This window comes from Schistocerca piceifrons, chromosome 11 (genome assembly GCF_021461385.2).
Source record: "Schistocerca piceifrons isolate TAMUIC-IGC-003096 chromosome 11, iqSchPice1.1, whole genome shotgun sequence".
NCBI classification, from domain to species: Eukaryota; Metazoa; Arthropoda; class Insecta; order Orthoptera; family Acrididae; genus Schistocerca; species Schistocerca piceifrons.
In genome coordinates, this window is record NC_060148.1 from 49,361,143 (window position 1) to 49,378,194 (window position 17,052).

A 17,052-nucleotide genomic window follows, 5' to 3' on the forward strand; every position below is an offset into this window, starting at 1 on the left:
AGTTTCAGTGTTAATATAGTCTTACACATGATTGAAAACAGTCTGACAAATTTCGGATAGTTTTTCAATTTCACGCCTGTGCATAGTATGTTGGTAGCACTTCGTGGCCTTGCCTGATACGCTGTGTAGCAGACTTTAAAGCTGTGCGAATCAGCATAACGAAAAGGCGAGGGGTCTCGCTCGTTTTGTCCACGACTGTACATTTTACCCCCTGCTTCGATACTGCAGACCTGCATTGGTATTCGATGAATTTCTGTCGCTTCTTTCCCTAATTTGAAGCAGAACTTCATGTTAATGCGGGGCTCCATTTTGTGCTTTTGACTGCGAATGCCTTTGTAAGTTGTGGCGTGTGTATGAGCAGGAGCATATTGACAGCCGTGGCCGGTGCACGGCTTTTGCAGTACCTGGAGATGCGCTTCGGCGTGGCGGCCCAGCTGTGCGCCAGCATTGCCTTCTCGCTGCAGATGGTGCTCTACACGGGCATATTGCTGTACGCGCCCGCGCTCGCCATCCGCGCCACCACAGGACTTGTAGTGTTTCCTTTTCCTTCGGGGTTCTGCCGTGAAAATATAAAATCTGTTTGGGTTTTGAATTTTGGTGGTTTCAGTTACGGATAAGGCGGACTTCGTATTATTGATTGAGATCGTGCTGTAATTTGAACGTGCATGGCAGACCGGGTCGGCAACACTACAAAAGGCGACTGTACGGAAATAGCATCAGAAACTAATTGAAATTTACCTTATAATCTTGTTAGATATGCAGTCTTCATGGCTGTCCTCCTAATTTCTCTTGTAGGACGACCCGTCTTTCACTTTTCTCCGTTTGTTGAAAACTTCTTCAAGTTGTCACTGTCATGATCAATTTACAAATTTGGCGATAACCACCTCGAATCACTATTGAAACAACCTCGCTTTGTAATATAATTTTAATTTCCACCCAAAAGCACATTCAACACATCGCCGAAAAATACACGTCTTTCGTATGAAGACAAGAGAGAGAGTGTCATCAATTAGTTGTTAAAAACAAAAACCTATGCAAAAAGTAAAGAGACGAACAAAATTATTTATAAAAATCGGTCGCTGGTGCAGCGCTCTTCTGCGTGCGCGATCGTAAATTATATCTTTGTATTGGCGGAGGCGCGGTAGTCAAAGTACCATTACAATGCCTCCTCTACTGACACGCTCCGCAAGCGAGCGTGGCAGTATAGATAATTTACATAGATACATATATATATGAGAAAATAAGAAATTTACATATTACAAAAAATATTTCTGAGCAAAATGCTCTTTGCTTATCAGTCTTTATATACAGTCTTTCCGGTGTGTATCTTCTTTAGGAGTCGTAACATTAATGTCTTTGAATTGCAGAGTATTGTCGTTGTTTAGCACAGCGTTTGAATTCAGTTCACATGATTCATGTTTACATTGGATTTAATTCGAACAATAAATGTTTCTATTATATTGCTCCAATGTCTTTAAACGTAGTATCGGATTCTGAGTGTGTGTGTACTGCCTGGATCTCTTGCGTGTGACTTGAAGAAAATCCAAAGGTTGTGCAGTGTGTCAACACGAAATTGTGATCTCCAGCAGTCGAATTTTGGTGGCGTCTACCGGGGTATAAATGGTCAATGAGGGCACAGGAAACACCTCACTGCCTACGACAGGTAATGAGCTTGCCTTTTACACCAACCTGAAGACCTGCCGGCTTCCACTACAACATACACTCTAAGACATATTGGTACTACGTAAATATTTCTTGACCAGTGTTCCATCACGTTAGTTTCTTCTTTGCATTTTCAGTTCCATTTACATGCACAAGTCCTTTGCAGTTCATTAACATCTCCTTAAAATACATTTCTTGATATAGTAAGTACACAAATATACAAATATTTACAATTAATCATTACATTAGATAGTTACATTGTTGTCATATAATACATATACAGAATTAAATGATAAATATAGTAAATTTTTACGTTACATTCAATATCATTGTGCTGATATGTGAATTACATTACATTCAGATTGAAATATACATTTTATTTGTTAGCTCATTCTTTTTTCTTTCATTCCCTTTTTTTTTCTCGTTACACTTGCAACATTTGAAAATAATTGTGGCAACTCGCTAGAATATTCAATTTAAAATTCATCTTGCCTCCTGGAATAAAATTTACACATATTTCAAGCTTCAAGACAGCCCTCTGTAGGAGGATAGGTTCATGGGATGGTTGCTAACTACTTCATAAATACTAGTAAAGTCATCTCGTACAGTGGACTACACAAAATAAAATATGATAAATAAAATACATGTTAACTTAATATAATGTAAAAGTTCCTATACCTAATACCGTTTCTAACTGTGGTGTCCCCACTATTGCTGTTTCTAAGAGTGGTACCCCTCTATTACCGTTTCTAAGAGCGGTGCCCCTCTAAATATGTTAGGATCCTACAAGTATGTACATCAGTATGGTAAGTGTATATATAATCTAGTTCAAGTCAATCATGTTCTTATAAAGTTTGTGTAGTTCATCTCCTTCCTTTCATGAGTATCAAGCAATATAAATAAATGTTTTACTTAATAAATAAATAAATCTTCTTAGATAATTGCTGCTGTGTTCCATGCTGTATATGTATTCTGTATTTACCTCGTGGTACCTGTAAAATTCTATTCATAAATAAATATGTGTGTATGTCTCTCCATACTGTCAGATAATCACGAATTATATAATGTCAAATATTTCATCATCATGTATAAATTTTTCTAAGGGAGGGATGAGAGTATGAGCCACAACAGAGGACTGATATTTTGTGTACTCCTTTCTATTTAATGGTGCATTAGTTCAGTACAGTAGATGAGCTTTAATTATGTCATTAGATGACTGCTAAATATGTTCTCTTAAATAATTCTTCCAATCTGAAGTGTCAAGCCTACATAACTCCAAAAATTTCATTACAAGTTCCCATTAGTTTAGTGTTCAAGTGTTATAGATTTAAATCTTCTGGTATATTTCCAACAGTGGCTGCTGTAAATAATTCTTTCCACATAAATCTATACTTTCACCTGTAGTTATAAGAATATAGAAGACATCACATATGTTATTATCTCAGGCATACCAATCTTTCAATAAATAATATTCTTTCCACTACTTTCATTCTGTATTCCATGAGTACATGTGATATAGCGTTCAAATCTAGTTTCTCTCCTCTCAACATATTCTCAATTACTCATCCATTATTCATTCTTCACGAAATAACATACTTATTCCTCAGCATGTTTTATTACTATTTATCCTCTTATTAAACTAAAATTACATTCACTCATCTCATTCAGTCACTCACATCACTCATATCAACATTACTATTATCACATGCCTCCTAAAGAAAATAATTGTGTTCAGTTCTCTGCCTCCTCTAATGTGTATATGCCTCAATAGCAACTCCTCTTATAACCAAATATCTAATTAGCTATTGGATGGTTCACATTGCTTTCTAGACTTACCTGCATTCATTAGATTGTAAGTATCTGTATAACTTAAATGTAGGCTCATCATAACTGTATATCATATTAATTATCTTCTTCTCATTGGCTAACATTTTACTGTATGTATTTTTTCAAATGTCTGTGTGGATGTAGACCTCTGGGTTTATGTGTTAATGGATATTCTAATGAATAACAGCCAGGGTGTGAAATATTTTCAATTCGGTATGGTCCAGAGTATAAGATCTGCCATTTCCTGTTTAAATGTTTCAGTTTTGTGGGTTTAAGGATGTGTTCTTAGTAAAACTAACTCATCAACTTGAAATGTTTGTGCTTTCCTGACACCTCTGTCATATTTCTGCTTTCTTTCCTTAGCTTTGTCACATAATGTTGTGTAAGCTTGTCTTACCTTTTCTTCTAAACTAACATGATTTGTTGTTGCTGTAAATTTAGGTAGAGGGTCTGTCCATTCATTTCTTTCTGTTTTATCCATAATTAATTCAGTTGGTGTGTATCCAGTAGAAATGTGAGTTAAATTGTTCACTATTTGTTCAAATGGTGCCAGGTATTCTACCCATTTTGTGTGATGCTCTGGTGTGTGTGTTCTCATAAACTGTCCAAATTCCCAAAATGTTCTTTCTACTGGGTTTCCTGCCGCTTGAAATCTTGAAATTAAAATATGTTTAACATTCTGTTCTTCAATAAAAGACTTCCATTTTAAACTGGTAAAATATGCTGCATTATCCGTGATCATAACTTCAGGTTTTCCTATTCTTACAAAATAATCTGTTAATAGACGTCTGGTAATAGCAGTGGTAGAAACTGAACGTAAAGCATATAATTTTAAATACTTTGTGAAAACATCTAACACAGCAGGGATGTATTTCATTCCTCCACGTGCTTGTGGATAGGGTCCTGCAATATCTAAAGAAATTAGCTGTAATGGCCTCTTAGATATGATTGGGTGCAATTCATTCATGCTTGTGCGATTAGAATATTTGGCTTTCTGACATATGATGCATTTCCTAATATTACTCAATACTCTTCGCCTTAAATTTGGAAAATAGCAATATTGTATAATCTTATCTGTACATTTGGTTACACCATAGTGTCCCCAAGTTCTGTGTGTGAATAAAATAAAATCATCGACATGAGCTTCAGGTAAGCAAACACACCAATGCTGTGATTCAGGGTTTCGTCGGTGAAATAATACTTCTTTGTGTAATGTGTAATATTTTTCAAGATGTGGGTCTGTTCCTGCACGTAATTTATTCTTTTTCTGGATCCACCTGGGATCATTGTCATGCAATATGGCTAGCTTCCTGCACATGTTTTTTTAGTACGGTGCAAATGTACCGTCATACATGAGTAAAATTTTGAAATCTGATGTTTGTTCTGTCACATTTGAAAATTCTTGTAGGCCTTGTGGCAAACGAGATAGAGCATCGGCTATAATGTTGGATTCTCCTTTTATATATATAATTTCAAAATCATATTCTTGTAGTGATGCACACCAGCGTGCAAGACGTGAATGTAATAACTTGCATGATAGCAGGAAAGAAAGAGCTTGATGATCAGTATTCCCCATAGAAAGTAGCGAAACTTGCAAAATGCCCATACTATGGCAAGTGTTTCGCGCTCGGTCACTGAATATGACTTTTCGCATTCAGTGAGCGTGCGTGCGGCTAGCAAAACTTACAGGTTTGATGATTGTTTGTTCATTTTCTACATGAATTTGGAATAAAAATGCTCCGAGCCCATAGGAACTAGCATCTATTACTAGGCAAAAGTCTGATGTCATGTCAGGATGACATAACAACGGTGCATTAACTAAAGCATTCTTAATCGCTTCAAAATCTGTCTGACAGAACTCTGTCCATTTCCAGATATTATTTCTTTTGAGTAAAGATAGAAGATGTGGACTGTTAAGAAGGTGGTAGGGTACAAATTTCCTAAAGAATGAAGATAGACCAAGAAAGGCTTTGAGTTGTTTACGATTCTGTGGGGATGGAAAATTCTTTATTGCATCAATTTTTCTTGAGTCTGGATAGATGCCTTCAGTTGATATGATGTGACCAAGGAATTTGATGTCTCCCCTCCCTAATTTCGTTTTTGATACATTGATAGTGACACCTGCGTCAGAAAATTTAGTCAGAAGTTGCTTCAAAAGATTAACATGTTCTTCCCAAGTAGTGGTGGCAATGACAATGTCGTCAACATAAACTGTGATTTGTGATAACAATTGTGGTCCAAGAACAGCATCTAAGGCTTCAATAAATACTCCAGCACTCACTCGTAGACCAAAGGGTAGAACACAAAATTGATAACTACGTCCCTCACATAGAAATGCAGTGTATTTACGACTGTTTTTATGGAGGTTCACCTGCCAAAACGATGAGCGGAGGTCAATATTGGTTAAATACTGTACATTATGAAATTTTAAAAGTTGTTCTTCCAAATTTGTCGGTCGTGTGTTGATTGGGATTATAACTTTAATTTCTCGTGCGTCCAGCACTAACCTTACACTACCATCCTCTTTATTAACTGCTAGGATCGGACTGCAATATGGTGAATGTGACCTTTTCAATGATACCCCAAGCTTGCATTTTTTCAATCTCTTTCAAAACTGCGGGTTTCTTTGACCAAGGAATATTATAATATGTTCTACAGTATGTTTTGTGTGGTTTAACATCCATCTCATAAGTATAGCCTGTAATAATTCGAGGTTTCTCCACAAATACCTCAGCAAATTGCTGCAAAACTTCAAGTAATTCAAGTTGTTCCTTTGTCAGAGCGGGCCGCGGTGGTCTAGCGGTTCTTGCGCTGCAGTCCGGAACCGCGGGACTGCTATGGTCGCAGGTTCGAATCGTGCCTCGCCCATGGGTGTGTGTGATGTCCTTAGGTTAGTTAGGTTTAAGTACTTCTAAGTTCTAGGGGACTTATGACCTAAGATGTTGAGTCCCATAGTGCTCAGAGCCATTTTGAACCTTTGTCCGATTTTCAGATTCTGTGCATTTTTGATATAAATCATTAGATATAATTCCTGAGCTAAAGCTTCATTAAAAGTTAAATCACATATGTTTGTTGCTGGTGGATACACAAAATGTAACTGTTCAAACTTACCTTGTTTACTGTTTAAGTTTGTACCCTGTGTTAACTCTTTGTCAGTTGTTGTTGGTTTACGGTTAAATGACATTTCCCTTTTCCTAAATCTATGATTGCTTGATATTTGTTCAAAAAGTCAATTCCTAATATGGGAAATACGGAAGCGTCCGATCCCGCCCATCTGCTTTGACCCATGACGTCACAAATATGGCGGAAACTAAAACAAACACACACACTTTCCACAAGAAGCCTAATGACACTAACGGGACAAGTGCTGGAAATGGAGTGTTTTGGGTGGGGGGCAAACTAAATATAAACAAATTTAGACGCCTTGCGTAGCTACAACGTGTAAGTGAAGACAGCCATGCATGAATACCCACCCACCTCCCCAGGGGTCGTAACCCCTGCAACCCATAGAGGATAAAGATGCTTCTGTAGCTGATTAGTGTTTTTTGTCTTTAAAAAAAAAAAAAAAAAAAAAATCTCACGGGTTAGAACGAACATATCGGAAAGATAAATATAATAAACTAAAACAGAAATTGGAGGAAACAGATAATTAAAATAAGTAATAAGTGTTTTTAAATTAAAAAAAAAAAAAATCTCACGAGATAGAGCGAACAGATCACAAAAGTAAATAAAATAAGATAAAACAGAACTGGAGACAGCCACACTCAAACCAAACTCCTCGCCGTCATGACGTCTCACACGACAACACCCTTATGTCACGGGTCAAAGCCGACGCGTGGTATCGGACGCTTCTGCCGACCCCTAATATGCAATGCATAACTAATTTGTCTACTACCAGAAAATTGTAATTGAGTGGTATATTTGAAAATGTGAAGTTAATTAGCGCTTGAAATTTCACATTCTTCGATTTGTTACCGGTGGTACTTATAAAGTGACAATTCTGTACTGGCAATGTTTGTATGTTCATTATTTGTTTGACTTCATTATATAAGGACATTGAAATGACACTTGCTGCTGCTCCTGTATCTAACATTACTTCCACTTCATAACTACCAATCGTAACTCGTGTTATAGCCTGAATAATCTTCTTTGTTTTACTGGTACTATTAAAATCTACATCCTGATATAATTCATTTTCTATTTTCTTACTGTCATCATATTGGAGAAAACAAATCGTCGGTTCCGTTGCGCTCTGCTCCCTATCGACCGTAACTCGAGCGCTTAGCTTGGTCGTCATTCGTTTTCTGGTAAATTCAGTTGTTGCTGCGGGTTGGGTTCAGTGCCCAACTCTATAATATTTACATTTCTGTCGCGCGTCACCCAAGTATCAGCTGTTTGGTTGTTGACATTAACTCGCGTCGCATTGGGAGTTCCGTTAGGTAGGAATTGAGGGTTGCTGTATTGCATGTGTCGTGGCGGTGGTCCATTGTGATTTCCCCATACATTATTTCGTCCATGACTGTAACTGGTATTGTCATTACTGTTATTCCTGCAAAACATGTTTGGATGTTGTTGTACGTTGTTTCTCTGAAAATATCCTGGATGCTACCTGTTATCCTATCTTCTTTGATCTCTATGATTTCGGTTCCTTCTTCTGTTGTTGTTATTTTGAATATAACTGTTATTGTTCTGATTGTAATTACTGTTCGGATAACCATTATAGTAATAATTACTGTTTCCTTGCCAATGCTGCGAGTTGTTTCTCCTAATATTGAATGGATTTGTCCCAGTGCAGTGCGAATTGTTTCTTTGAGTGTTTTGTTGTGGTGTCGGAGGCGGATTCCAATAGCCTCTGTCATTTCTGTTGTGCGTACGCAAATTGCTTGGATGGATCGGATACAATTGATTGAAATTCCTGATCTCATCTCTGTAAACAACATCTATCTCATCAACATAACTGAAAAAATTCTTTATGTTGTCTCCGGACACTCCTATTAATTTATCACGGTAAGGAAATGGTAAGCGGCTTTTAAGGGGATACGGAATCACCTATCCCCGCAATGTTAATATATGCCTACTATAGGGAACATTTTCTCACAAACTACTGGAGACAGAGAGGTAAAAATTTTACTGTATGTGCATTCATATGTTACAACAATACTGAAACAACAGTTTATTGTCAAAGTATTTTCTTACAGAGATATTGTACATTTATTTTTAAGTAAATTTTTTCCATCGCTTTTTACTAGACTATCACCCCTAAGTCTTTTGTAAATCAAGTAATTAAAAAATCGTTGTTTCAGTATGTAATAGGGACCTATGTCACAACGTCATAAAAATTTCAGACTTCTAGGTTGACCAGTACCTGAGATAATGTTCCTAGATGAAGTAAGAAGTAAACATACGGGAAACGGAGAAAGAAGATTAAAACATTCCTGATCCGTAGCTAATACCCCCTTCACAGTCTTCATAATCATCTTCAAGTCTTCTTTTGGCACCGCTCTGCACCTGTCTTGCTTTTTTCACTAATGTCTTGATTATATTATCAGCATGCCTTAGTCTGTGCTGATCTAAAAAGAACATAGCACGTACCGTACGGGAACCAACACACATACCCAACTTTTGAAGGACCTGGCATTTAGTTATATTTCCAAGATTGAAGGTTGCCACAGCATCATACACACCAAAATGTAGTGTATTAATTCCGACAAACACTGTTTTTGGGAGACGATGCCATATCACACTATTCAAGCACTCGTTGGGGTTCTGCGTTTTTCCGTGAAGACGTTTCATCAGAAGACTTCTGTCAGCCAGATCTCTGAAAATGGGCTTTATTTCTGCCATGATGGCTGATGGTAGACTGTGGTGGTGAATGTATTTCTCTCCTGTTGTTAGTCCCCTATTGTATTTACACCAGCTGTTTTCACCTTTGGGGCACAAACCATGTTGTGGATGCTCATCCGTGGATGCGGTGTGGAAATATAAAGCCCATATAGCTCTCCTCATTTCTTCAAGATTGCCTGTATTTTGCCTGATTGCAAGGCCACAGCAGTTCTGAATGTGGTCTATTATGGAATCAGTCAATCTTCCTCTGCCATCCAAGGTTTTCCCATCATCTAGTTTTTTCCCTTTCATAACTGATTTTAACCTTCTCAGCCTGGCACCCATTCTCTTCTGCACATGTCCTATACATTCAAGTTTGCTTATATTTACACTGTTCCCATATGGTTTGCTTTCCAAAACTTCTTTGAATGCTTTAGAGTCACCATCTCCCAGATATTTGACATAGCGAACATTATACCACTGTGAAGAGCGATGAAAAATTTTCTTCACCCCAGCAACCTCCATGCCACCACTACTACCATAATAATTAGCAATACAGTCATCACTGTGTTCATTTTTCAGCCTGCCTGTGCACCTACAGTATTTAAACATTATTGCAACATCAATAACCTTGCCAGTATCAACACTAGTTGCTGTTACAACACCATTGTTGGAGGTGTGGCCCCTTTTCTGCCACGTGCCATCAAACGCCACTGTGAGGTCACGACTGCCGTCATTTTCTTCCACTGCTTCTTCCCCAGCAACCTGCATTGACTTCTGTGCTACATCTTCAACTGCAGATCCTAGTACATAATTGTAAGCTTCAAACTTTGAAGGTGCACTTGGAAGATTTAGAACACCACATAGCATATCACCAGCTGCTTTGCCCTTACCAATTGCTCGCAATCCATAAACTAACCTAATATTTACACTATAAAGTTCACTTTTCTTGTATCCATTATTTACAGTTACTGAAACCGAACTTGGAAACTTACAGCTGTATTTACAAACACTGCATATTAAATTAAACTGGGCAGCCAGGCCAACATGGGATTCTACTTTCAGAGAAACGTTTCCATGACATTTTTTGCAGCACAAACTGTTTTCAAGAGCTTCACACAATATATTCGTATCAATGAGTTCAAAAACTTCATTCCCTCTATCAAGTAAATTATATTTCTCTTCCAAATCTCTTAGTTTTTAATGAGAAGCACTGTTTTCATTTGGTGTAAGTTCGTTCGGCAAATCGGTAATAAGTGGATTCACATTTTCCAACAGTGATGATGATGAACTGCTTTGCTTTGCTAATGAATCATTATTTCTTTTCTTTTGCCAGTTCACACGCTTTTTAAATACTTTTGCTTTAGCTCTAGGCATTTTCACTGCGAAAAATGAAGCACTAAATACGAAATAACTCAACAACAACTACTTTCTTATATCACACTGTTTACAAAACAGTCCCGCCACAAAGTCAAAGAGTAACTTGAGGAAACCAGAGAGAAACATTTTCGGGCAACTAGTGTATAAATAGTCGCTGGAAACCGGGATATTTGAATTCATGTCACTTTAAAGGTACTGCCAAAAAGTTCATGGTCAGCCACGAGAGACGTGTATAACTAAAGCACAATACCCGATCTCACAAATATATAAAAATAAAATAGTTATAATTGTAGTAGAGCTATGTATGATACGTCATTTTAAAGAGGAAACATGGCAGAATATAATACGCCAATAAAAAAAAATCGATTTTTTAACCCAAAATCCGATTCCGTATCCCCTTAAGTGTTCTAATTACGTCTGGTAAATCTGCTGGTTTTGTCCAATATAATGTTTTGTCTAGGTAGTGTTCAAAGTATTGACGTAAAGTCTCTTTCTTCGGGTTGTAAATTTCTGGATTGTACACTTCTCGTTTTAAACTTTGCTGTTCTGTGATCGACCAGAATTCCTCAAGAAATGCTTGTTCAAACTGTTCAAATGTTAAACATCGTCTTTTCATTGCTGCTCCCCACTTAGCTGCTCTTCCACGTAACAAATTTGTAACATATCGAATTTTATCGGCTTCTAACCAATGTCTCGGGAAAATCCCATCAAAAGAGCGGATGAAAACAATTAGATCCACTTTGTCTTTCTCATCACATGAAAATGTCTGAAAGTATCCATGTCGTACTAATGTTTCATCAGCTGCTCTCGATGGTATTATGGGTCCTACATTTTGTGTCAAACTGTGCATAGTATGTGGTGATGTCTAATAGCAATTTTGATCTTGTGGTAGCATTGAAAATGGTTCATTGGGATTTGTATCACTCATTGGTAATTCTGTTTTCGGGTGTGTGCTGGGTCTAGCATTATTTGGATTCTCATTTGTGTTTTGGTTGCCTGTTATGGGTTTTGGTATCACTGACAAACTTGGTATTATATTTTCTTTAAGTTTACGTACCTCTTTCTGAATATTATCTGTTTCTCCCTTTACTTGTTCCTTTGTCTTATCTAAAATGATCTGTGTCATTGCCTCAAACTACTCATCTAAATATTCATCACATAATTTGCATTCATGTACAAGTTTCTCTGCTAGAGTTGTGTCATTCTTCAAAGATGCTACATCTGCTCTGTCTTCAAGTTTTTCTAACTTTTCCTGTAAGGATTTCTGCTCCAATGTTACATCATTTAATCTGTCTGAAAGGTCTGTAATCGTCAGGTCTAAGTGTTCTTGGTTTGTTTTTACGGAATTGTGTGACTGTCGTAATTCGTCAACTTGGGTACTGGTTTTCTGTTGTTCAAAAACTACTGTTAAAAATTTCTCATTACATCGTTGTAAGTCAGTTTTTGTCTCGTCACTGAATTCCACAAATACCTTTTCTTGTCTCGTAACTTTGTCTGATAAGTCAGTAAATTTCCTTTCAAGACTACTGGTGGTTTCTGTCAAGTCGGCAATTTGTCTCGATTGTTTTTCAAAATTTTGTTTTATGTCCCGTGTCAGTTCATCGAATTTAGTGTCAAATTTCCCAATGTCACGTTTTAAATTGTCATTTTTCTCTTCTAAAGCGTCAAATCTTTTGTCAAATTTTCTGTTTTGGTCACCAAGTAACTTCAGAATCTGGTTGAGCATGTCAGAGTCCTGTGTCTTAGTTTCGTCATTTTTTCGTGTCTGATTGATGTCTGGTTCTGAAGTTGACATTGTCAATGTCGCGTTTTGTCGCGTAGTACTCACTCTCCATTCGCCTGTATATCTGTTTAAATATAGGGGTTGTTGTCTTAATCGATCCGGTAACATTATGTCTTGAACATCCTCACAATTAAGTTCAATATTCATTTGACTGTCGGACATGTTTTGCAATGTGTCACTTTTACTAAGCTCGTCTGCAGAAACAATTTCTACGCGTCTAGCGTCCATCTTGTGGTTTTCGTAATTAATTGCAAATAAAATTTTCCAATGGCAAAAAAAAAAAAAAAAATGTAAAATATGATGTGTTGAAATCTGAAATTTCTCTTATGGAAATGGATATTTCGATATGATTTTTAATTAGAAATTGAATTATTAAACTGGTACTGAAATTTCCCTCTCACAAATAAATTCCTGTGAATATGCTCGGGTCATTCCATATCAAATCACCCAATAAAAAATAAATTTTACACCCACCTCCTTAGATTTTCATGAAATTTGGCTCAAATGGTTCTAATACCATCCTGACAACACCTGCAATTTTTTTTTTTGCTGTATCTCTTACAGTTTTTTTTTATAAATTTTTAAAGTTTTTATGTTTTGCGTTTTCTGAACCTTCGGAAATGGTCAGTTTAATTTGTATTCAAAACTTTAAATTTGCTTATCTTAAAAACTCTTTTAGATAACATCATGAATTTTTGCAGCAAGTTTATTTATTATACATATTTGAAGATAAAAATGATGCTATTAAAATACATTAATATTTTCTATGAAAAAAAATATATATATGTATTTTTTTCTTTTTTTTTTCACGGATGTTTTGTTTTATAAGAATTGCAATATCTCGAGTCTCAGACCTGATAGAATGCTCAAATTTGTTTTAATTTACTCTTAAACATATAGGCTACTTGATACAACAAAAATAATGATGGCTTTTTAACATGTTTATTAATTATAGTAGATTACATTAGAATTATGTACAAAGATAGTTTACTTACGACACTTATGTATAACCCAACTGATTGCTTGAAACATTGAATTTTTTGAGTAATTTTGTCTTTTTAATAAACATTAATGCTGATTCAAACTGTTTTTCCACTTCATCCAAGAGCTTTCAGTTCTTTTGATACAGTCTTTTTTGAAGTAATACATTCTCCCAGTGCCGCTTGATTGAGGTGCGTCTACTACGCAGACTATGTGCTCCAAAGGCACTATGCAGGAATCTTCTCTTTCAGGCCAATAAAATGATGCAGCGGGTCCTGAAGGATGTAGAAATAGAATTTCTGCATCTTCTTCATCATTGAATATTGTTTTTTACCAGTCCAAAGTACCAGTTACCATCATAATTTGCAGCCACATAGCAATTTATGGATGGTTCAACACGAACCCAATCAGAAGAAGAATGGAAAGAAAAGACTAAGGAGGGTTTTACACTATCTGTAGTCCTTCTAATTTCAAGGTTGTTTGTTGGAAGTGGTTTGAAGTTATGAAAACTTCTAGTTCCAGGAATGGTTCGGGTTGCTGAAAAACGTTTTTCTAGTTTTAACTGTAGCAAATCAGCTTCTTTTTTGTCAATAAAGTGAAAATGAATATTTTCAATATTTTTTTCACAAAACTTATACACATCGATTGCTGTCATTATTTGTTCTTTGTCTGAAAGCTGTAGACTGGCTTTCCTTAAAATTCTTTTAATAGTTCCTCCTAGGCCATCACAAATTGACTTCCCATGACTTGTTGCAAAAAAAGAGTGTTGGGCCTTCAAATTAAAGTCTCTCAAGTGTTCAGTCAAATTTTTAAAACTGTTTCTGTTTTTGTACTGCCCAGCACAACCATCTGTAAAGTAGTGAACTGAGTCAATGTCAGTATGATGTAATGACAGCCACTTTGTAATTTCTTTTTGTACAAAGTTAACAAAACCAGTGTCATGTTCTTGGTCATCACTAATAAAACAGTGGTTGGAAACAAAAACATTGTTTTCCTCATTTCTTAGAAAAACTCCAACTGGGTGTAGAGTACAACCACCTCTATTCCAGTGGTAACTTTGGATCTCATTTTGTATAACAAAGGAATAATTTTCACTGAAATCCATCACAATAATTGCTGTTTTGGGTGGCGGGTCTTCTTTCAATCTTTTAAAGGCTGCTGATTGGGATTTTGCTATAAACGAGTGTGGGGTGAGCTTTTCCAATGACCTAACCAATAAAGAAATGTAGTCTTCAACACTGATAGACTGTTTGATCATTTCTGCCATGTCTGTGTTAACCCACTGACTGATTACAATTTCTTCTTCTAAATCATAATCTTCACTTAGTTTTTCAGTTAAGCACTCTGTTAGCGCAGTATTTGCAGGGCAGCTGTTGCAATGATGTAGCATGCAGTTTTGGTTTTCTGTGTTGCACACAAGCATCTTAATTAGGTCTTTATAAGATTCTTCAATTTTCACAGCATCCAGTAATAGTTTAACATTCTGGTGGATACTGCATACACATACAGTGTGTGTGCCTGCAGCACCAGCAAGGATACACCATTTAGGTCTCAAGAAACAAAATTTTGAAAATCCTACTTGTACCTCGGGATTCTCCCATTTGAAATAATAATAGAGTTCTCTCAAGTTACACAAAATGAGTCTTTTTTGCATGTACACATTTTTTTGAACACTTACTTTGTCTTTTGTTCCAGGTAGCACTCTGGAACTTTCATCCTTTTCATAAAAATCTATTACAAGTCTTACTGTATTTTCAGAAAGAGTTTTACCTTTTTTTGGACCAGGAGTTTCCAAAATACCCTTTTCAGATTTTAGCTTTCTAGCTTGTCGCACCATGTACTCACTTACATTAAATTCTTTCATCACTTTATTTCGAGTCCAAGAATCTGGAGCCAAGGTCAGAATCTGGATTTTTCTAGATCTCCCAACAGATGAAATCTTCTCTTTCATAAGAGAAATCATTACATCAAAATCCTTTGCTTTCTCAACCACACTTTTATCTTCTTCGTCATCATCAGAACTTGGTGCATCATATTTTAATGCTTTTGAAACCACCTTTTTTGCAGTCTTTTCAATACTGCTAATCTTCCTTTTAAAATAAGACCCTTTACTTTGTTCTGACAAGCCATGAAGCTTTATCGGTGTTAAACCTAAATAATCAAGAGCAATGTTTGTTTGTACGAGGGATTCATTTCTGGATTCCAATGATTCTAATTCAACCATGACTTCATCATCTGTTTCACTTTCATTGACTTCAACTCTTAATTTTTCCTCACAAAAGTTACGGCATGTTGAGCAAAGCTTTTGTCCAGGTTTTATGCTAATATTTTTTGTCAGTAATTGTTTAGAAAGATCCAAGCCTACACTTCTCAACGATTTTTTGATGGGCTTTTTGTGTTTTTTTAGTGGGTCTACACATGTTGTTTGATACTTTTCAAAAACATTTAAAAAGTAGTAGCTGTGGTGTGAACATATATTCTTAAATTCACACAGATTAATTCCAGATCGTAAGTGGATCAAATCTTTTTCTTCCTCACTCAATTCTGATACCGGTTGTAACATTTTTGAAGGTGTGTAGGTTGTTTGGAAACAGTCAGATTTTTTAAATAACCCTACATTACAGGTTTGAATATCTGACATACTGATTTCACTTTTGGTCTGATTATTGTTCTGGTTACTTTTATAGGATATTGGAAAAGAATCTCTGTAAACTAAGCAACCGTACTTACTGAGAGTTCGAATAAACTTAATAAAATACTATCCAAGCACTATTTAACACTGTAATAATTTTTTACTTCAAAACACAGGAGTAACAATACAAAATCCAAGTGTACATTGTTACTCCAAGAAGACAAAAACTTATTTTTGGTGTCTAAGTCACTTGGCATTTTTTATTTTTTAAATATAATTAATATTATTTTAAAAATTAGATAACTATTAAACACGTTAAAAAGCCAACATAATTTTTCTTTTATCTAATAGCCTATACAATTAAGAGTATTTTAAAACAAATTTGAGCTTTCTATCAGGTCTGAGACTCTAGATATTGCAGTTTTTGTAAAACTAAACATCCGTTAGCTAAAAAAATAAAATAAAAAACTTATAAATTTTTTTTCATTTGGAAGAATTTAATATATCTTTAAGGTAATTTTTTTTAACATTTAGATATAATATACAAACTTATTCCAAAATTTCATACTGATATCTTGAGTATTCTTTAATATACAAATTTTTTTAGTTGTGAGGACACGTTTAAGTTACAATTTCCGACTGCTGAAACAAAGCCAAATCTAAAAACTTTAAAAATTTATAAAAAAAAAAAACTATAAGAGATAGAGCAAAAAAATTTTACAAGTGCTTTCAGGATGATAAAAGAAATAATTGTACCAAGTTTCATCAAAATCTGACATGGTTGGTGTCAAGGCCTGGGTGACTTGACATGGAATGACCCGCTCTTCACTTATCATTTGCAATAATAGTAAATCAATTTTAACTACAATTTGAAAAAATAATTGCGAAATAAATGGATCGGAATAAAGGAAGTACAGGTGGCTGCTTGAAACTGGAAAAAATGTAAATTTCGGTACTCACCAAT

The 17,052-nt window shown here is 35.7% G+C and overlaps 1 protein-coding gene across 1 annotated transcript in view; it reads left to right on the plus strand.

Annotated features, from left to right (window-relative positions):
- Nucleotides 1–17,052, plus strand: part of LOC124719659 (putative sodium-dependent multivitamin transporter) — a 176,930-nt gene that overhangs the window by 125,365 nt on the left and 34,513 nt on the right. Inside the window, exon 4 of the mRNA XM_047244871.1 lies at nucleotides 362–530. Within this exon, the coding sequence (XP_047100827.1) occupies nucleotides 362–530 (169 nt within the window). The remainder of the gene's footprint in view (nucleotides 1–361; nucleotides 531–17,052) is intronic.